Here is a 23,689-nt window from a genome sequence, read left to right as displayed (position 1 = left end):
TCTAATACCCATTAGACGATCTCATGATATGAGTGTCTTTGTGTTTGATGATAACAAACACTATAAGATGTATTGTGGTATGACAAACAACACGGTTAAACAAAACAATGACACACACTTGTAGGAGAAGACAATCAGAAAATTCTATCTTGGTCTTAATCTTGGATAAATGACTAAAAGTTAATAATGATAACATCTAAAGAAGAAAAGATGTGACAAACAATATCAAAGAACAAACAAAATCATTTCAGGAAACTAAGTCGGACTATACTAATAGAATAGATCAGACGAAGTAATAGAGAAGATTTTATTAGACAATCCTAGTGCTCAAAACCTCATTAGAAGATATTGTCAAACAAACTTCTTGAATAACACAAGAAAAACGATACAATAAATTTAAAATTTTAAAAAATTAATACATTTCTCATTTTTAAAAATTATGTTAAAACCGTATTAAAATTATCATAAATTTAATAAATATATTTTTAATTAAACACTTCCCATATATATCCTACGCAAAAGTATCTTGGTGTCCCATATGATACAGACATTTAAGAAGCGTGTCCGACACTATGCGGATATTTGCCGGCGCCCACCATTCCTTTCAACGTTCTTCCTCAACAGTTCGGAATAGGTACTGAAATCTAACTCCTTTACATTCGCACTGAGCTCTGCTTCACCCCCATTTCTCCTTATGATTGTTTGCAACCATTATTGTGTTCATTCAATGAGCTTTGTATGAATCACATGCTGCCAGTGAACATAGGTAAGGAAAAATGCTTCTGTCCTTATTCCGCAGAGAATTCGCAAGGGGAGTGTGTTCCATTCGAACCCTCTCTTCAAACCCCGAAATGAAAGACCTTTCAGATTACTTAGATTCCCTAAAAAATTTCGAGAAATCAGGATTGCCCAGAGGTGCCGGCACCGATTCAGACGAGGGTTTCGATCTGGGTAGAATGAGACGCCTCATGGAGCGTTTCGGTAATCCTCACACCAACTTCAAGGTTTCATTCCCCTCCCTCCCTCTTTTCACTCATTGTTTTTAAAACGGTTCATCTTGGTCTCTGAAATGATCAAGTGCTGTTGTAGTAATTCCTGAAAGTAAGGAAATTCAAAATAAGTTCCTAGATGTCATGTAAGTCCTTAATTTAACTACTTTCTAGCAGTCTAGTTCTTAAACATGGGTTAATATTATCATTTAAGTTACAGAACTTGTGAATTTTGGATCAAGATGATTCACAGATTGCACTTCCTGGATATTTTTTGAATTTTCTTATTTTGAGAGAATAATGAAACAATGTTCTACACTTTCTGAAACTTGAATGGTGTCTTACCCATCTAAAACTTATTTTAAGGTTCTATTAATTTAATAAATGTACTTTTGAAGAAGACATCAGGATACCAACTAACCCATAAACTTAAAATGGCCATTTTATGTCTGGGCTTTAGGGAAATTTTTGTATTTTTATGCAGTTGATGGAAGTGCTTACTCCAATTGTAGGCGGTTCATATTGCTGGGACTAAGGGAAAGGGATCAACAGCTGCATTTATATCTAATATTCTGAGGACCGAAGGTTATTCTGTTGGTTGTTACACTAGGTGAAGTTTTTATATGATTTAAATGTATTATTTTTTAATATAACCTTAGGCTACTCGTGATTTCGTCTTTAGCTATATCTTTTTTACAATTTTGTACATAATTGATGACAGGCTTTATTTTTCTCAAGCAGTCCACATATCCTGACCATCAGGGAGCGTATTTTACTAGGAAGATCTGGCCATCCAGTGTCAGGAAAGTTATTGAATGATCTCTTTCACAGGATCAAGCCGAAACTTGAGCAGGCAATGAAAGAGGAAAATGGTTGCATAAGCCATTTTGAGGTATTGAATGTTGAACATTGTCAATGGTTGAATGTTGTAAAGAAATTGTTGTGGTAGCTTGAGGAGTTACGCTGATGGAATTCTGTGGGTCCTATTAGTGTCCCAGAGTTACTATTTGTTCTTTTTGAGACTGTTGTTTTTCTTTCTAATTGGTCTGCATTTATACATTACAACATTCATGAGGTTAATATTTCATTATTTGGATATTTCTGCTTGCATGGTTCACAATTAGTATTATATCGAAATACAGGTCAAATACTTTTTGTTTGCCTATTTGTTTACCCAGCAGTTTATATATGGGTATTTAATATATTAGAAGAAATCATGCACATTGCCAACTTCTGTATTTGATAACTTAAATCACTTATGGAAATGTCTCAGGTTTTCACTGCAATGGCATTTGTCCTATTTGCTGATGAGAATGTTGACATTGCTGTTATTGAGGTTAAATTTCTATTTCCCTACATCTTGCAACTGCGTGCTTTATACCAATATCTTTTCGGGTGATTCTTCTAATAATGTTGTTGTTACCTCTCCCCATAAGAAGAATCTTGAGTTGACAATTACTTTTAGGTAGGGTTTGGTGGGGTTGGTGCTTGTTAATTTGGCTTTTTCTCTTTACAATTAAATCCAAAAAATCTAAATTATACTATTTCTTTTATAATTAAATTCTACAGGCTGGCTTAGGGGGTGCACGAGATGCAACAAATATCATATCCAGCTCTGGACTTGCTGCTGCAGTCATAACTACTGTAGGTGAGGAACATTTGGCAGCTCTTGGGGGTTCTTTGGAAACAATTGCAATGGCAAAGGCAGGAATCATAAAACAAGGCTGCCCAGTTAGGTGTTTCTCTATCGATCTCATTTTGCATAGTAATGTAACACACTGAATTGACAAGATATAACCCTTTCTTGTACACATGAGTACATTTTATAAATGCAAAAAAAAGAGAGAGAAAATGAATGAAAAATAAAACTCGGGTTATTATTGCTGAAATTAGTTTGCTACATCACGTAGAATCAAAAGTCTAGTCTTAGGATATAAGGAGAAGAATAAATTAGTTAAGATAATTAGAATATTAATGGTTAGTTTGTTAGTAGTTAGAGAGGTAGTTAGATATAAATAGGGGAAGAAGGATAGGAGAGATGGATGTTCATTTTTGTAGATTGAGCATTAGCTCTTTGTGAAAGGGAAATGTAGAGTCACTCAGAATCACTCTATGTTAGACGCTCGAAAGATTTGCGCTAAGAGAACCTTTATAATACTAATGCATGTAGATCGCTTTATTTCACTTAAGTCATTCATTAGCCTTTTTCTACATGGAAGAGCTTCTATGTATTGATGTCTTGAATAAAACCATGGGTAGACTTATAGATCTTCAATCCACTTGTTAGACTATCTATGTCTTCAGAAATAGTTAACAGAGATAAGTAATTAATAGTGCAGTGGTAATTTCTGTTTATTATGGAGGAAGAGTGGTGCAGTGCGATGGTAATAAACAAAGAAGGAGAAAAATGGAATGGAATCAAATTATCAAAGTGAGTGGAAGTGATATTAAATAGCCAAAGGGAGAGTAAAAGTCTCTCTTTTCTGGCCAAGGAAGAGAGGTAGTCATGACTATTTTTTAGGCAAGGGGGGTATGCGTGGTTTACGTGGAAGTAATTGGGTTTTGAAGGAATTAAAGTTGGGCCGAAGGTTCGAGTTTTAAAACTAGGTCACGTGACTCAGCCCACGAAAATAACCTAGAAACAAACCACGACAAATGCTGCTCCTAGCTCATGAGAAACGTTGCTCCCACATGAGTCGCCATCTTCAACAGTGAACCGATGTGATTTGCCAAAGTCACAACCTTGAGGTGACATGAAATTGGAATGAGTGGAGGTGATCCTAGACGCGTATGATCTTGTGCTATAGAGCATGATTTTGACTACCTTGACTTCTCCTTACTCAAGAGAAATACATTTGGGATTTGCCAGTTAACACCAATATGACTGAGGCAAAACCGACATAATTTCCTATGATTATTGGTTGCAAATTGACTAACACATTCTTAATCTCTTGCTGATTTGTACTCTTAGGAAGCAAGTTTAAATCTAGTTCATCCTTACAAAACCGACTTGTAAGGTGAGGATTACTCCTACTTATATACTTTAAATTGGTCTATTTCAAGTTGATGTGAGATCTTCAACACCCCTCACGCTGACACATGGACATCTCATGCATGAGACTAGATAGCAGGGTGGTACGTTAGGCCTAGCAAACCTCGCTAGGATAGACTCTGATACTATCTTAGGAAGTGAGTTTAACCCTAAAATTGTCACAAAACCGATTTGTATGGTGAGAATTGCCCCACTTATATATTGTAACTTGGTCTTATCTCTAGTCGATGTGAGATCTCCAACACATACATGTACAAGTCAGTGCTAGGTGCCCTCTAATATGCTACCATTCTAGACCAGAAATAGTCTATTCTATTAATAAGGTCGGCCAATTCATGGCTGATCCTCTTGAAGATCATTGGACAACAATGAAAAGAGTTCTTATATATCTCAAAGGCATACTTGCTTGGGGCTTACACTTGAAAACGTGCTAATTGGGTGTTTGATTTAGATGTTCGGAGATCCCACATTGACTACATATATAATTAAATTATAGTATATAAGTGAGTGTAAATCTCACCTTCCAAACCGGTTTTATAGGATTGAGTTAAGTTTAACGTCCACTTTCTATGATAAATGATAACAGGGGTGTCTTAAAGAGCCTGTGACCCCATTTCCATCACTGCCTTTTGTGATGCTTGCTTGGCATCTGATCCAAGATGATTTAAGGTTAACTTTTGGTGCTTGTGTCTTTTTTGGAACCAATCTTGTGTCTCTTGGTGGTTCAAGAAACAAACAGTTGGAGCTTGTTCCAGCACAGAAGCTAAGTATCAAAGTCTTGCTTTGGTGATTATTGAGCTGCATTGGCTTCAATCTCTTCTCTCTAACCTTTAAGTGAAGCACATGGTTCCTGTATTTAATGTGACAATATGAGTTGTGTCTCACTAGCTCTTAAACTAGTGCTTCATGCTTGAACCAAATACATGGAGCTTGTTCTATTCTTTATTTGCGAAGAAGCACCAAGCAAACAACTAACATCATTTCATGTTCCTGCTTCAGCTCGTATGTTGATATTGTCAAAAAAATATCTCACCTACAACATTTAACTTAATGAGATCCAAGCTTACAGTATGACTCCTCCACCTTGCTTCGGCTTCACCTACCATGAGCTCGGGGGGCAGTGTGTATTAGAGCAGTCTTACACCATAAGTTGAATGTAATGTTTTCTTTTTAGTTAGTTACTATTTCTTTACATTTTCTGTTTTCTTACAGTTAGTTGATTAGAACGTTAACTGTTTGAGTTTTCTTACAATTAGCTGGTTAGAGTGCTATCAACTATATGTATAGCATGTTCTACTTTTGTAACTGATAGATTGATTGATTCTTATGGTATAATCGAGCATAGTTTTGTTCTGCTGTGATTTTGCCCTTCCTCTGTTTCCTTTATTTTTCTGACTAAATGAATATCATTTCAGTTGGTGTTGGGTGGGCCATTTGTCCCTCATATTGAGCGCATTATTCGAGATAAAGCAGCAACCATGGAATCACCTGTAGTGTCAGCATATGATACCGGGAATAGGTGTACTCTGAAAAGTTTCAGTATAGTCAATGGAAGGCCTTATCAAATTTGTGATATAGTGATACAAGTTGTGAAAGACTTGAAGATGGTATGCACTTTTGTTCTTTAGCTTTCAATCTGTTTAAACAATTCAGTGTACTTATCTCAGATGTGGCTGCTTTAGATGTGGACATTGATTGCTTAGGTGCATATTATAGATATGCTGTGCAATGTTGGTTAACATTCTTTAAACCTGACACAAGCATGATATGAGCATAATATGTTGATTTGGTTCAGCATAACACCTTGCATTGGAATAGTAGTTGACAAGAATTTGATTTTCAATTACAAAAATAGGGAGTCTAAAAGTATAACCTAATTTGAACACACTTGATTTTGAACTCTAATTGTCGTATGTACATTATCATTTTTTATTCTTTTGCCTCCACATGTTTCCTATATTGCTTTGCATCTCATGGTATATCACATCTTATTGCTGTACAAAATTCTGAATGTTTAAAGAATTTTTGCATCCTATTTCCCACCCCCCTACCTCAGTATGTAATTTAGGCAGGTTTTCAGTCTTCTTTTTTATCATTGATCATAGAATTTTTTTATTAGCAACTTATGAATATATCTATTAATGTAGTCTTGTAAGTTACATGATGTGAAGTTGAAAATGCTTGGAGATCACCAGCTTCAAAATGCAGCTACTGCTACTTGTGTGGCTCTTTGTCTTCGTAATTTAGGTATAACTTTTCTACCTTTTGCTTGGCCCCACTCTACATGTGTGGCTTTTCTATTTGTTGAATTTGAAGAGTTTATGTAGGGAAGAAGAAAGAAGATAATAGATTTTAAAATGAAATGTTATTTTATGATTATTTCTTTTGTATGTACCCAACTTTAGGTTAGGGTTAAGGCTTTGTTTTGTAACTTATATATATACATCAATACAAGCATATCAGTGTAGGTTTAATACACTATTTATATTTGTCTTATAAGTTACTTTGATTTTCAGTTAACTCCTTTTTCACTGTGCATTTCTTCGGCTTTTTTTTCACTCTTCTCCTTAGTCCTATAAAAGGACAACTTAATAAATTCTAGTCCTTATTGAATATAGATACAGATAATAAATATAAAAGAAGAATAAATCCTAAAAGATCATCTAGGATACTCTAAATAAAAATAAAGAAAATATCATCAAATATTTCTAACACTTTATATATATATATATATATATTTAAATTGAACATAGTTCTGAAGTTACTTGAGATTCAGATGTGTGGATTAGTTAGATCTATAAGGGTTTCTGTGGCAACTAATGTCCTTTATAGCTATCAAACTCGTGAACTAAATAATCTAGTATTGCATATGCTATAACCTCTTGCATTTTGTTCAGACGTCGCATCAAGGTTTTTGCGTGTTTTAGTTTAATTATTTATAGTTTTTCTCCGTGACAAACCAAATCAAAGGATTTGCATTGTTTTATAGAGTTTTTTTTGTTATATGACCTTCACTTTCTCCTTGTTTATTGGATGATTAGGATGGAGTATTTCTGATGAATCAATTAGGTCTGGTTTAGAGCATACACATCTCCTTGGAAGGAGTCAATTTCTAACATCTGAAGAAGCAGGGGTATTAGGACTTACTGGAGCAACAGTACTACTTGATGGAGGTTGAGTGCTCTGACTTTTCCTTTATTACCATGGTATTAACTGGGGACATGAATTCTGTTTTAAAAAAATTAGGCTTCATTTGTTCTGGAAAATTTTCTAGAAATCCTTTGAAATTGAGAAAGTAAAAGTCGTTTAATATGGATAATTCCAGACTGGACGCATCTTTAACATATCATGTGGTTCTGATGGAATCTTTATGTTTTATTACGATTTATTATCTGTTTTGTGGGAAGAGCCGAGTAATTTGGCTTAGTGCCTCAAATACTTGAGAACAAAGTTGTGGTTATATGCTGTAGCTCATACCAAAGAATCTGCCAAAGCTCTGATGAAAACAGTAAAGATGACATTTCCCAAGGCTCCATTGATTTTTGTTGTTGCAATGGCAAGTGACAAAGACCATGTGGGTTTTGCACGAGAGATTCTCTTAGGTAAATTTTTTTAATTTCTTATTTAATTTAATTAAAATATCATGTTAAATAGAATTTGATAAAGTGGGATCAAAAGAAAGTGAAAGCCAGTTATGAGAAAGTTTATTGATTGAACGAGAGCATTAAATATCAAGTTGGTTTGGTTCCTGCAGACCACTAAATTTGTCTGCTTGTCCATAATGCCATTTTCACTAAATAATTGAACCCGATAAGCAAGAGGTTTTTGGGCATATCATTTTCTCTAATGATTTAACCCAATAACCAAGAGGTTTTTTTGGCATATCGTTTCTTTCTATTGCTTCTTATTGATGATGTTTTAATTTGCTTCTGAATGTAGGATTTCATTCTTCTAAAATAAGCGTTTCATAGATTGAATCAAGATAGTGACAAATTACTTGCATGTATGTATAAAAGTTCATGAAATGATTAAAATTCACTTCATTGGTTCTCCAATTTATGGTTATATTCCTGTACTTTTCTCTTCAATTGTACCCTTCGCCTCACAAAAGAGCTAAATTAAACAAAGGGTACATGTGTTTTAAAGCCTACAATAGCTAGTGTGAAACTACAAGTCTAAATATGCTGCTATGGCATTTTTCAGGTGGACATGTGGAGACTGTCCTTTTGACAGAAGCTGCTATTGCTGGAGGTGTAACTAGAACAACATCAGCATCTTTGTTAAGAGATTCTTGGATTAAAGCTTCTGATGAGCTTGGCATTGGGATATTTCATGATGGAATGGCAGAATATAATGAATTAATAGATCAGCCAGTAGGATCTGAAAGCAATTTGGGTGATGGTATGACCATCTTGGCTACTGAGTCATCTTTAAAGAGTTCTTTGAGAACTGCAAATAAGATTCTAACCAGAAGAGGGGAAGAGAAGGGTGTTATTGTCTTCACTGGATCTCTGCATATTGCAGCTTCAGTCTTAGCCTCTCTTTCTGGTTAATGGGTTTTATAGTGAAGCTACTGAAACGGAATTTTCCTGCTATAATAACACAAAAACTAAGATAAGACGGAATCATGGATGCCTTCATATTTAATATTTCCCATCTCAGTTTTCAGCTTCCATTGAATGGTTTATAGTCTTAGTGCTGACAGCTCCTGAAGACTGGAATATTGGGTTACATCATTGATCAAACAGTCCTATATATTAAGCGTTTTTGGTTTCATAGTTTTCATATTTAGATGTGATTTTCTTTCCAATGTAATTTTCTGAACCTTTGGAATGTAAATTTTCATTTGAGAATCAGTGATTTCTGGATTACTCAATTTAGAAGGTAAAGTCAAGTGCTGGAGCTTAATTAGGTCTTATATTACTAAAAAGTTCTTATATTTTATGCTTTAATATCAATTCAAATTATGACACATTAAATTAATTACAATTTGAGAAATAGACTTCTGATAAAATATTTTCATTTTATTGTTTCATTAGTTTTATATACCATTAATTAAAACTCATTAAAGCAAACAACATTTTGAATCTAAATGTACAAAAATTTAAATTAAATTAGTTTGATGCTTTCTCACTATCATTCAATCACAAACATAAGTTTATTTACTTTTATTATAAGTATCTTTGAAAAGTTATAAACAACTAATAATTTAAAATTTGTGCAAAATTATTAAGCTTCTACATTAAAAATAAAAAGAAAATGTCAAATAACATTAGAGGATTGTCTAATTTACCCATGATAGATTTTGATCCAATAATCTCCAAGCATTTTAAAAATAGTAGCAATCACAAATTAGGAAATTCCTAATTGAAAATGACACGTTTCATTATATATTAGAAAGAGGTTACCTAAGTAAACCCATAGTAGTAGCCTACACAATTTTTTTACAATAATTTATTATGAGGTGGTTTAATTCAATTTTTATTTGGGATAAATTAAACTATTCCTAATTGAAAATTGCATTTATTTTATTGAAAAAGAAAAAAATGTCTGAAATTAGAGAGATTATGTAATTTTCCAAATAAAATTGGAATTAAAAATCCCATAACAGATTACTAGTATATGAAATGAAATTGTTCCAATCTTTTTAAATATATGGAAAATTGTACCAATCATATAATACAAGGTTTATTAATCACATTTTTATTTTAGATAAATTAAACAACCTCTAATTAAAAATGATATATTTTCCCAAAGAAGAAAATGATTTAAAATTGACAAAGGAGTTTCTTCCTGCGCCTCTACATTTTTCTTCCGGCACAAATTATTTCTAGAACAGGGATTCCGTAAACAAATGGTGTTTTCGGAATAGAAAATTTAAAATAAAAAATAAAAAATTCTAGAATATCCATTCTGAAACACATTTTTTTTATATTTATTTCTTGATTAGTAAATTTGAAATTAATAAAATGTGTAAAAAAAATATGTTATGAAAATATTTTCAGAAGAACAATCCAGAAGTCTTTCTTAAAAGGATAAAATTATCTTGTATAGGAAGACATTTTGAAATTTAGTTGGTGTATAAAAGTTACTAACTAATAATATGATAAAGTAAGCAAAACAAACCAAAGCCCACCGTTTTGTCTTTCACTAGTCAAATTTAAAAGTGCCAAGTTGCCTCTTCTCTACACACAAATAAATAAATAGATAAAGCCAACTATTTTTCCCCTCTAAATTAAATTTTTATTGGTGAAAATATTTGAATCTTTCCATTATTATTTTTTGTTCTTGTCAAATTCATAAATGTATTATGAAAAAAAAATCAGAACATAAAATCTAAAAATGCATTTTGAAAAAAAATTTCAACATTCAAAAATGTATTCCGTTTCTAGAATTAAAAAATGTGTTCTGGAAATTCAAACCTGAAATATTTTCAAAAAAGAGGGTTTCGAAAGTATTTTTTTATCCACGCTATTTTCTTTTTAAGGTTATTTTTGTCATTTTTAGTGATAGATTGGGTGTAAGTTGAAATTGATATGGTGTAGAGAGAATTTGCTGAGAAATTATTGTGTATTTTTAACACATTTTACTATTATTTGCAAACTAGAAAATGAGAGAGATTAGGGTAAATGCTATTTTGTTACTTATATGTGAGAAGTAAGTTTTAATTTGATTTGAAAGAAAAAATTTCGTATTTAGTGCTTAAATGTGTAAAGGTTGATGTAATAATAGGATTAAGCTTTACAAAATTAGTTTGTTAGTATATTGTATTCAAATACCCATTTGACATTAAGTTACAAAGTTTAAAAATCATTTTGCATGAAGTGACTTTATGAGTTTGACCTTCTATTATCTATTTATATTGAATATAATGTTCTTATAAATGTTTTTTGAAAATATTTTTAAACTTTTTAAAAATCCAATTTACATATGATGTTCAAATACTCTAATCATAGTGTTTTGAAATAAATTGAGTGTTTTTTTCAAACTTTCTTTTAAAAAATTTTGTGCTTATTCACAAGGATATGAAAGAGGGAAACATAAACGTATAGTAAATGTGGTAATGTAGGCTTATTCTTCCACTCAAACTAAACTTTGAGTTATCCTTTAAGAAATTTTGAAAAAATTTCATTATATTCAAACTAATTATACAAGTATTATTATAGCCATTTTTTATTAAATGAGAACAAAAAGTCACTTCGTGTTTTTCTTTATCACTCTTGAGATAAAGAACACATGTATTTTATAACACCAAGCTACTTGCAGCCTTCACGAGTATTATAGAGTGTCATTCATAACTAACAATGATAAGTTGCTTGAAATACAAGAAATAAGTCTCTACGCGAGGATATAAAATCTAAGTTGTCACTTTTGTGATGAGATAGTGACATAACAATGAAGGATTTACAAATATAGCACACACTTAGTTATTGTCTTATCATATAGTCTAATATTTAGAGAGAATAGATTCATTCTTTTGATCACATAGCAACAATGCATGTAAATATTTATGTCATTTGTTAGTTTTTTATGCATAGAAAGGTTATTGTACTTCTAGGCAGCTCAATAATACAAGTTGTTTAATATGAAAGAAAAAGTATGTTTAAAAAATTCCAACCATATTGAATGAGCTTCATTCTCTAGATAAACAATATGATTTATATGACCATATTAATAAAAAATTTCTTAGTTTGTCCGAGTAATGAACACCACAAGCAACAACTTTGAGAGTGTTAAAAGGGTTATATGGGATGTCCTTGAAAGAGTTTGTTGGAATTCTTAAAGCTCGTGAGTTATAACTATAACAAGATATAATGATCAAGAAGGAAAAAGAACTCACTCTAAAGGCTCATAATAAGATATACAAACCTACCAAAGCTTTAATGACAAATGAATCAATAAATGAACCTTTAGAATAAGAGAACTCTAAAGTAGAGGATGAAATATCCTTCTTTTCAAGGAAAATCCATAAAATGTGGACAAAAAATAGAGGTTTTAGAGGAAGAAAGTCTCAACCTCATCAAGGAAGAGAGGCAAGGAAAATGTTAGAGAAAAATCCATCATTACCCTATTTATTTTGATTAAGTGATATTAAACAACAAAATATAAAATCTGAATATAGTTCGTCAATAAGACACAAGCTTTATATAAAAGATAGATCACGTAATATGTAGTGTGTTTCTTCTCACAGATGATACAACACATGTTATTTTTGTTTTGTTTGATCAGCGAAGTCCTCATCAAACAATATGCATGCACGCAGTGTTTTAAGCTAATGTTGTACCTAACTAAAATCTTTATGAGTTATTATTTGTTGTAGAGAATGTTCTCATCTTCACGTCTATTAAGAAGATATAACAAAGCACAAGTCAATATCAAAGATATCTTGAAGGAAGCGATAAAAGTTGTTTTATGCCAACACACATTCTGACATTCCAATGTCAAACAACTGTAGAAAGATTATTTGTCTTGTATAGTCTTGTGCTTTACTCCAATTTGGATGAAAGCTCTTTGATTGAGGCTTAATAAGTCATGCCAACTATCATATTTTTTCTTAAAAAAGAGATAAGTGTTTAATCATTATGGAAAATCTAGACACACAAGTATCTGAAAAGGAAAATTTTTAAAGTTAATAGGAAAGGACCCAAGAAAAGTTCGTTACAAAAGGAGCTCATAATTTATGTTGCAAATGTGTTTTATTAGAAGAGTTTAGGGACTAAGTTGGTTCCTAAACAATTGATATTTGTACCATATGACAAACACAAAGTCTACATTCCTCAACATAAAAAAAATGATGGGGGCAAGGCACCTTTGAAGGAATAGGCAAAGGCAAGCATGTATATGTATTATAGGTACGTCTTCCTTATGTAAATTAAAAATGTTTTATATGTTGAATGACTCAAGTATAATCTACAAAGCATAAGCCCCTTAGGTGATATTGGTTGTATGATTTCTTTGAACAGAAATCAATGTATCATCTCATTGTCTAATGGATAGACTATCTTTACTGTCAGACGATAAAACAATTTATATGAGATTGATCTAATAGATCTTAGTAAGCAGAATGTCACCTGCTTACTTTCTAAAGAAGATGAGAGATGAGTATGACATGAAAAACTAGGGCATTTTAACTTGAAATATATTTCAAAGCTCTCTCAGATAAACCTTATCAGAGGATTGCCCAATCTCTATCGAAAAACTCATCTTCTTTGTAAATCATGTTAGAGGGGATAACAGTTAACAAATTATTTCAAACCTAAAATTGTGTGTTAAATGTTAGACCTCTATAGATTTTTTCATATGAGTCTATTCAGACTAACTAGAACATTGAGTCTCGAAGGAAAAAAGTGTGGATTGGTCATCATTGATGACTATTCACAATACACATGGGTATTCTTCCTAGCCCACAAGAGTGAGTATTTCAAGGTGTTTTAGGTATTCTACAAAACAGTAAAGGCAAAGCAAGGTTTCTATATCTCTAGCATCAAAAGTGATCATGGTACTGAGTTTGAAATGGAGAATTTCAGTCATTTTGTGAATCAAAATGGTATACAACACAATTTCTTTTCATCGAGAACACCTCAACAAAATGGGATTGTGGAAAGAAAGAAATATAAATCTTTAGAAGATGGCTAAAACCATGCTCTATGAGAATTCTTTACCAAAATACTTTTGGGTAGATGTGGTAAACATTGCATGCTATATACTAATAAGAATATAATGGAAAAACTCCTTATGAATTGTGGAAGAAGAAAAGACCCAACATATGATACTTTCATTCTTTTGGTTATTCTTGTTTTATTCTTAACACTAAGGATCAAATTGGAAAACTGGACTCAAAGGTTCATAAAGGTATATTTCTTGGTTACTCAAACACATCAAATGCTTACAAAGTTTACAACTCTCATACTTTGGTTGTTGAAGAAACTATAAATATTAAAATTGACAATTTTGCCCAGACTAATATGAGACTAATAAGGGTCAAACTGTTGTAAATATCATAGCAAATTAGGCATGCAAAATGACTATAAAGCATGGAAAATCCATCTGAAAGGCATGCAATTCCCCACAAAGTAGATTTTGACTCAAAAGAAGAAGAGAAGAAGAAGAATCTGAAGAATATTGCAAAAAAAGGGGAAAACAACAAATGAACAATATGGATTAAAAATGACCAATTCGCTCAGTGCATTAAAAAGGATAAGTGGATTGTCTACATATAACAAGCATAAAAAATTTCCAAAACATTGAGCGCCAAAGGCATGCCCTGAGTGGATTGATTCCAGATGGATCAAGATTTACAAAGTTTAGAAGGTTGAGAGAATTCTAATGGGTTGAGAAAAAAGAACCATTCACAATGAAGAAAGATCAGATTCGCTTAGAAAAAGGCTTGGAGCTAATCTAAACTAAAGAAGAGAGGTTTAAGATTCGCTTAGGCTTGACTTGAAGTCAATCCTAAGCGTAAGATGACTTCATGGTAAAGAAAGGATTTCGATGGCCATGGCTTCAAGAAAATCCTTGCAAAACCTATAACCTCTGAAACTGATGAAGCCCAAAAAGGAGCTTAAAACCAAAAGGTTCTTCATAATGAAGAAAACCAATCCGCTTAGAGAATTGGCTTTACGTTGAGCGGAAGTTGAATATGCTTAAGCTCCTCATTAAACACTATTATAGAGGTCCTGAAACTTCATAAAAGGGCTTAGAGCAACGAAACTGAAATAAAGGCAAAACAAAAATACATCAAGTTATAAAGACCAAAGCCTAGAGGTTGAAATAGAGACAAATCTTAAGGTGGAAGATTTGAGCCTAAGTTAGCTAACAACATTCACGGATCCATGTTTGTTGTTCTTAGAGTCTCATTCTTGTGCTTCACTATAAGATTTATCATGAGTTGCTAAACTTATCCTCTTGGGATTGGAAATCAATGTGATATTTCTTGAGTTATTATAATGCAAGGAATTGATCATGGCAACTTATGGTTCTAGATAACCCCAATGCAAGGAATTAACTTGATTTAGTCATAAGGAACAATGAACTTGGATAATCATAGCATTTATAAGTAACATTAACAAAAGATATTCACAAAGCTATTTCAATCCCAACATCTATGATGTATTGTTATCCTTCCACTTTATTATTTTGTCAAAGTTTTAACCTAGTTAAATATTATATTAGGATTATTATACTTCTTTACAAAAATATATGTAACACACTTTTATTGATTTCTCACTTCACTTTGAAAGATATTTCGAAGTTGGTAAACTTTAATTCCATGTGGATATGACAACCTTCAATTGTACTAACTGACTTCGCTCGCTTGCCAAGAAAAGGGTTTTAAATCCGACCTCATCAAGTCTTTCTAGTGCCATTGTTTGACAGCTAATTGATTCACCAGTAGGTATATTTTTCTATTTGAAGAAGTTCATATTGTAATATTTGTGAATAACTAATTTACTAACTAAAGATCTAACTTTAATTATTTAGATTAGTCTAACTTTCGTTGACTCTTTAACCATTTTCATTTTTATTTCTATTTTCTTTTGTTTGATTTTTATCTCCTTGTGAAAGATAATACTTTTATGCTAACAAGAGGCAAGACCTCTTCAGAGGATTAGTTATTTGAGCATGATATTGAAAAGCTTCTAAGAAAGAAGAAAGCTCAAACAAAACCAATAAGATCAAGAAAAAAGACCATATATAACCACAACCAACTCTCAATCTCACACACTCCAACCAAAGAACATGGCTGAAAACAAAAATAATGAAGAGGGAGGATTGTAATTCCTCAAAGAAGAACCTTAGGAGACTATGATGTGCAACAAGGACCACGATACTTTTCAAGCATATTTATGCCTACTGGAACCAAATTGTTGGAAATGAAACTAGCATTATTGAGCTTAATAAGTATTCATCAATTCATAGGAATTGATCATGAGGACCCTTACACTCATTCATCCACTTTTTATGAATTAGTTGGAACCATGGGATTTGAAGAAACAAACTTAGAATCATTCTACCTAAGATTATTTCCTTTCTCACTAGTTGGCAAGGCAAAAGAGTGGCTTAAATTCTATCCTAACCATAACTTAAACAACTGTAATGATATTAAATAAAAATTCTTAAGCATGTTTTTTCACTCTCTCGCTTTATAAAAGTTAAATCTGACATTTCCACATTCAAGCAAGGACCAAATGAACCCTTATGTGAAGCCTGGGAGCGCTTCAAAATGCTACTAAGAAGATGCCATAACCACTTATTTGAAGACATAACCCAGCTAAGTATCTTTCATAATAATTTAAGGCCTAAGACTAAAATGATATTAGATGCACTCCCTTTTAATTTGTGAAGAAAATAACAATAGACAATGGATTCAATCAACATGTTTTCTCTTGGATTCGACCTAGGTTGATCATATATAACATTAGGGGGAATCTTAGTTTTTGTTTAAAAACTGGCAATCATCAGAGATCTTTTTCTAATGTATGTCATTCATTATAGAATTAGGGTTAACTAGATCTATGTGATTGAAGATCACATGTTAAACTCTATATGTTTGCCAAACTACCAATTTCTTTATGGTGTCCTTTTTTCCAAGATTTTGCATCACTTTGGAGTTAGTGTAGATGGGAAACTTTCATAAGTGATCAAAAGTACAAATGAAATCACTAGTACTACACTTCATTAAATGGGGTTTATAAAGGTTGATAATGAATGGACTACAAAGGATGATGATGAAGATGTTGTTCCTACTCACAACACTACAACTGAAGTTGGACCAAGCAACACCGACGATGATTTTTTATTGTTAAGTATATTATTCCATATGTTCTTCTAGTGGATCATGGTCCTCCTATTTCCCAGTTTGATTAGTTGTTGTTGGCTCGCATGGATATAATGGTTGTTGATCAAAGTTCCCATCATTTTTTTTTTGATCGGCAAAGTTCCCATCATGAATGTTGTGTAGTAAGGTTTCAACATTTGGACAGGCAAATTGAAAGGAATCTTGACCAACTTTCTAAGCATCATTTTGATAGGGGAAATTAGGCATATATGATTGCATCAATTAGTCTCTGCTTGCACTTCTTAATCTTCTTGCTTGTTTGTTTTTCTTGCTTTTCTTGTCCTTTTATCTTGTTATTTTTGCATTGGAACACTTTTTATGTGATTGTTATGGTTCACTTGTTCATTTCATTTATCTACCCAATGTGATGAAGTCAAAGGGGGAGAAAAATAATGTGTTGGTAATGTAGTGGTGCTTGAATATTGTTATACTAATTTTCGTGTGGGATGATTTGTTTCGTGCAAGGATCTATCTCAAATCAACACACTTGTGCGTGATCAGATGTTGCTTTCATCAAATAGGGTGAGTTTGTTAAAGCTATAATTCATGTATTTGATTAATCCAATGCCTCTTTTGAAGAATTTGAAGATTGACAATGATCATGAAGATCTTAAAGTGTTTTAGGTTGTCTTGTGTTGAATATGAATTGTAAGTTTTCTCTTTCATGATTTTATCCTAAATTTGTAGTTAGAAAGTTTTTCTAAATAAATTAGAGCTTGTCTTAGTGATATGTTATTTTTTTAATTGATTACGATATTTTTTTAATATGTTAAAATGTTCTTAATTGTAAGAAACATTTTAATCAATTAGATAATAATTTTATTATTTAAAATCATTTAAAATAATAAAAAATTTTGATTTCTCGATTTTAATCTATTAAAATTAGTTTTTAATATATTAAAATCAGCTTTTAATATATTAAAATCACTTGATTTATATGAAGATTTTGGACTATTCTATTTTAATCTATTAAAACGATGAGTTAATCGATTAATTTCACTAGAAAGTGAAATTAAAAGTAAATAGATAGATTAAAATTTACACAACTCTCTCATTTCTAAATTATCTTACACGAGATCAAAACTAAAGTTTTTCTCAAATCTTTTATACTATTGAGAAAAAGTCCAAATTGAGTTGAAAATTATTCTTGAAGTTTTCTTTGTGCAAATTCTATGATGAATACCATGTTTGATTAGAAACATAGAACTTCACTTGATCTTATTTTATATGATATTATTTTCATTTTCTCAATTCATTTTGTAACTTTAAACTATCTCTGCATAGAGTTTTCAGGTATAATATGATCACAGGGTGTTACTAGGTGTGTAACAAATCTTTTAAGGTTCAAAATTTGGTTTCTTAAGTCTTTTAATTTAACTATTTGTGTTATATGCTTGTAAAAACTCTATATTTTTGTGAGTTTTACTGATGCAGCTGAGCAACTGGATGTAACTCTTGAATAAGAGTGAACCAATATAAAAACCTATTATGCACATCTTCCTCTCTCTCTCTCTCTATTATTCAATTCTTGACATTATTTGATCTTGTTTTTGTGCATAAAATTGAAAGCAACAAAATCTTGTAATTGACTAACTTTATAAATATATCACTTTAAGTTTTGCGAAAAATTGAGATTATTTGAATCAGGCTCTCTCAAGCTCAACCCCTTAAAACTAACAATATCAACCCCACAAACAATAACCTATAAATCAAATTCACTTAGCGGATTCAACTTATGTTCAACGAATTCCTCAAATATGATACACTTTTCAACACATACAACATTTTCGTTCAACAGAGGTAGATTCACTATGATAATTACTCTATAATGATAAAATTTACAATTTTTTCTTCTTCCTCCTCCTCAAACTTTTTGGCTAATATGAATTCTTCAACTTCTTCCCTTGTACCAAATGGTCTGACACTTACATTCATGAATTAGTAACAATTTGTATAGACAATTCATCAAACTTTTGAGATTGTTTTCAATACACACAACTAGCTTATTGACCAATTTAATTCTCCAATGTTTTAAACTAGCTTGTATACTCTAATGAAATCGAAAAATATTCATGGCTATTTCTCTCATTAGCTCCTCTAAAGATGGTTGTTTAGAATTACAAGTTGTAAAAGGTTGTACAAATTGTTGATATTATGACATTGAATATTGTTGAGAAGTGATTAAAATTTATGAAATTCATATTGGTATAGTTGTTGAACTTGTGGTTGGTACAAGTTTTGTTGATCCTAATAAAAATATGGCTTATATTACGTTTCATTATTGAATTGTTGAGTATGTTAAATTAAAGTATAACTTTCATGTAACTTTGTTGTTGAAAAATATTATTGAGGATACTTCAAGTGATTAATCACAAAACCTAAATCCATACTCAGAGAAAGAAAAAAAAACTGCAAAATTTGCTTTTGCAAAATAACTTTCACCCAATGAATTAAAAAAGGAATAATAATAAACAACATAAGCTACTGAAATTTTTTAGCTTATCAAATAAATTCGTGGGACATTTTGTCATTTTTTACTGATAGAAATAGCATAATTATAAACCACTAGAAGACACAATCTGCTAGGAAAAAATAGATTTATTAAATGAAAATGTTGTGTTCTAAAAAACTAGAAACAAAACTAGAAATATTCAACTAAAAATGAAACTATGACTCAAACTACGTACAATTCAAAATAGTATGAAAATATTTTACGAAGTAATTGAAACAATAAACTCAAAGACACAAAATTACATAATAAAAATGTATTTGTTGAAACACAATTCTTGGCAAATACAATAAAATTACAAAAACACTTTATACATTTTCCAATACCAAACAACTATTTTTTCATGTGAATTAAAAATTTGATTAACACCAATTGCTCCCTATTAACAACATTGTTTTGATGATTGCTTTATCACTTTAACACATTATTTATATTTTTAAAATGAAAAACATATAGTTACCAACGTTTAACCTATGTCATGTTTAGGGAGCATTGATCATTGTTAAAAGTTTAACTCTTCATTTTCAAAATTAGGTTTCAGGGTTTTATCAAGGATTTTTAGTTCTAATCTTTTTTTAAAAAAAAATACTACAACTCAATTTATATGAAAAACAATGGTGAATTGTCTAATTTTATTTTTGATTCACATGCATAATTGAGTTTTAGATCTTTTTATAATAACATAGAACCTACGAAAGTTTTTAAACATTTTAATTCCAACTAACTAGTTATAATAGATGCATTAGATTCAATTCAAACTAGATTCAGGAATTAAAATTTAAGGAAGCAATCAAGTTGACCTAAATTCAATTTATGTTGTAACTCAAAGAGTTTAACCAAACAAAATCATTTACGTATTAAGAACATTGAAATGTGAACATTTAAAACATAGAAAATCAAATCTCAACCAATGAACCAAAAATCTAACTAGAAATTAACCTAAAAAGTTTATAAAGTATAATAACAAAAGCAACAATGTGTAGAAATTAAGTTGCACAATTTGAAATTAAAGAAAGAATAGAAGAATGAATGGATTGAAAAAATAAGTATATGAACTAAATTAAAGTTGTTGAAGGTTTTGCAATTTTTCGACATTATTTTTAAAAGTATATTTACTCTAAACAATGTTTTGTAAAAAGCAAGAAAATCGAGAGGGAATGGAAATTTAAAAGTAAACTAAATGCTAAAATATGACAAATGACTTAAAAGCTTTTGAAGTAACTTTGTGGAGTCCTATTATATAAAGTTATTAAAGTCATACAAGGCTTATCCAAGAGTCATAGATGAGCTTCTTCATGATCAACTAATCTTTCTATGTTTGAATTATTTTACTCAGTGGATTTAAATTTGTTGAGTGAAATAATAAAAAAATTTATTACATGCCTTTACAATAGGATGACAATGTGAGTTGTTCGATCCGCATTTACCCGCAAAATGCAAGTCGAGTTGAGTCACACCACATAAAAAATGTAGGTTGATTTCATTGATCTGCCCCTCATAAGAGTTGGCATGCAGGCCTACGAATTAGTCTGCATAAGATTTTTTTTTAAATTAATAAAATATAAATTTTGAAAAACATATTTTTGTTTATTAAGTTAATTATTTTTCTTACTTAGATGAATTGGGTAAACACTCTCACAATATTATTACCAATGAGACATGAGTAATAAGATATGGGTAAAAAAAAATTATTATGATGTTTTGATTTCAATGAAATTTGAGTTTTAATTGTACTAATAAATTGACTAATAAAATATTTCATTAAATATTTTTTTAAGATAATACATGTTGACACGTGACTAGTATTCTAATTACAAAAATAATATCTATAATACATAATATATATATATAATATTATATTTCAATTTTATTATAAAAATGACTTAGTTTCAACTACTACATTGGTTGAGTATTGAAACCTAAACAATCTATGCATTTCAAAAAGACATAAAAATACTATTAAATATAAAAAAAACCATCAAGCCTTACCAAAATTTCTGAAGTTGTTATGAATTAAAAAATGAGAGAGTTTCTTCCTGCACCTCCATGTCTTTCTTTCTGCACCTCATACTTCAAAAAATACTTAAATTACCCTTTGACAGTTTTCATTGAACTTTTTTCTCTAATTTTGAAATGTTGAATCTTGAGACTTCTCAAGTTATAGAATCTTTAAGTTAAAATTTATGTTTATAGTTATACAATCCAAAAGATATTATATTTTGGATTATAGAGAATGGAATGGATAATTTTGATGTTTTTTAGAGTACGAGGGTGCATGAAGAAATTATGAGGGTGTAAGAAGAAGTTTATAGAATTTTAAGATATGCAGGTCCGCCTGCCTCGCCCCATACTTAGCATTCGCTAGGGATGACAATGTAAGGTGGGTCATGCGAGTTGTCTCGCAACCCATTATGAAAAACCGCGGGGCGGGCTGCATATTTTTACTCGCTGACCCACTTAGCCCACCCCACATAACCTATATCCCGCGCGAGCCAAGTTCGTTGTGGGGCGGGTTTGCCTGAATATCTTAAAAATCTATAAATTTCTTTTTACACAAACTATAATTTCTTCTAAAACCTCATATTCTCAACAATTCAAAAATTATTCATTCCAAATTCTACAATCTAGAATACAAATTTTTATTCTGGATTGTACAATTTGGAAATTATACAATCCAAAACACAAATTTTAACTTCTAGATAATATAACTCGAGAAGTCTCTAAATTCCACATTTTGGAATTAAAGAAAAAAAAATCAATGAAAAATGTCATAGGATAATTAAAGTATTTTTTGAAGTATAAGGTGCAAAAAGAAAGGCATGGAGGTGCAGAAGGAAACTCTTTTCAATCCTTAATTCATATACCTTTACATTTTGAATATTTAATAGTGTTTTTTTGTCTTTCTGAAATGCATAGATTGTTTAGGTTTCAATACTCATCTAATAGATCCGACCTTAGTCTTTTTTATAATAAAATTTAAATATTATATATATATATATATATATTATTTTATACTATTTTTCAAATTAAAATTGTAATCATGTGTCTACATGTCCTTAAAAAAGTTTATATATTTAATGAAATATTTTATTATTTAATTTATTTGTATGATTAAAATTCAGATTTCATTGAAATCAAAACATCATAATAATTTTTGTACTCATCTTATAACGCGTGTGTCGTGAGAATAATAGTATGAGAGCATTTATCTAATTCATCTAAATAAGAAAAATAATTAATTTAATAAACAAAAAATAAATTTATTGAAATTTTATATTTGAAATTTTATTTTTTATTAATTTAAAAAAATATATCTTAGGCAGGCAAACCTGTAGACACGTAGTGAGCTCTTACTCGAGACAAACCAATAAAATTTATTTTGTCCTTAAAAAAATATATTAAGAATTCTACCGTCCGAAAATGTTAATTTTCTAGTTACACCTCTTGGATTGTAAAAAGCTTAAAGATATTTATAAATCTAGAAATACCTTTCAGATTTTACAATCTGAAATATTTTATTTCTTTTAAAAAATCCATTATAAATTACATAATCCAAAAGATATTCCTAGATCCGGTAATAGCTTATGGATTGTAAAATCCGTAAGAGTCATTACTATAATATGTATTTTGGATTGTACAATACGATGGGTATTAATATATCAAAAAATACCTTTGGGATTGTACAAACCATAATATAGTTTTAAAATGTATTCCACATTGTACAATCTAAAAAGTATTTGCAAATCCGGAATTACCTTCTGGATTGTATAATCTAGAATACATATTATAGTAAGGGAGTGTTACAAATTTTACAATCTAGTATACATGATAAAAATGAAAAAAAAAAAACAAATGAAAAACCCTAACATATACTCAAAATGAGTAGGGTTGAAATTTTTTAAAAAAAAATATAGAGGTGCTCATAAGAGTAGGGTAGAAATTAAAAAATATATATAGAGAGGTGCCAAGAGTAGGGTTGAAATTAAAAACCAAAATATAGAAGTGCCCATAAGGTTGAAATTATATATATATATATATATATATATATATAGGTGCACCGAGAATTTGTCCAAAATAAGTCTTGATCCCGCAAATATCCATAAAGGAAAACAAAAGATTAAATTACCCATCAAATGAATTTCAGACAATTATAGTTAAAAAATATATTTTTTTTTAAAATGATTGATAGTTAATATCATGAACAAAAATAAAATCTATATATTAACTAAATTATTTTTTACATGACGTAATTAAATAAGGTAAATGAATAAATAATAATAATAATAATAATAAAATGAATA

At 30.5% G+C, this 23,689-nt stretch overlaps 1 protein-coding gene across 17 annotated transcripts; it reads left to right on the top strand.

Annotated features, from left to right (window-relative positions):
• Positions 1 to 524: 524 nt before the first annotated feature.
• Positions 525 to 8,949, top strand: GLA1 (Folylpolyglutamate synthetase family protein). 17 transcript variants are annotated; one of them, XM_068615664.1, is made up of 11 exons: positions 525 to 634; positions 758 to 1,004; positions 1,502 to 1,599; positions 1,731 to 1,881; positions 2,263 to 2,325; positions 2,559 to 2,720; positions 5,457 to 5,648; positions 6,189 to 6,288; positions 7,083 to 7,214; positions 7,512 to 7,643; positions 8,245 to 8,949. In XM_068615664.1, exons 2-11 carry the CDS (start codon positions 777 to 779, stop codon positions 8,592 to 8,594), a joined length of 1,608 nt encoding a protein of 535 aa, XP_068471765.1. In that variant the 5' UTR covers positions 525 to 634; positions 758 to 776; the 3' UTR covers positions 8,595 to 8,949. The 17 variants fall into 17 exon arrangements, 16 of the variants coding, with proteins under 16 accessions (XP_068471765.1, XP_090155827.1, XP_090155818.1 ...); XM_090299701.1 differs by having other exon boundaries at positions 527 to 634; positions 800 to 1,004; positions 1,711 to 1,881; XM_090299692.1 differs by having other exon boundaries at positions 527 to 634; positions 1,474 to 1,599.
• The last annotated feature ends 14,740 nt before the right edge of the window (positions 8,950 to 23,689 follow it).

The sequence above is a fragment of the Phaseolus vulgaris genome, chromosome 1 (assembly GCF_051622355.1).
Source record: "Phaseolus vulgaris cultivar YP4 chromosome 1, ASM5162235v1, whole genome shotgun sequence".
Lineage (NCBI taxonomy): Eukaryota > Viridiplantae > Streptophyta > Magnoliopsida > Fabales > Fabaceae > Phaseolus > Phaseolus vulgaris.
The sequence above is the reverse complement of the archived record's forward strand: the minus strand, read 5'-3'. Positions and strand labels throughout refer to the sequence as shown.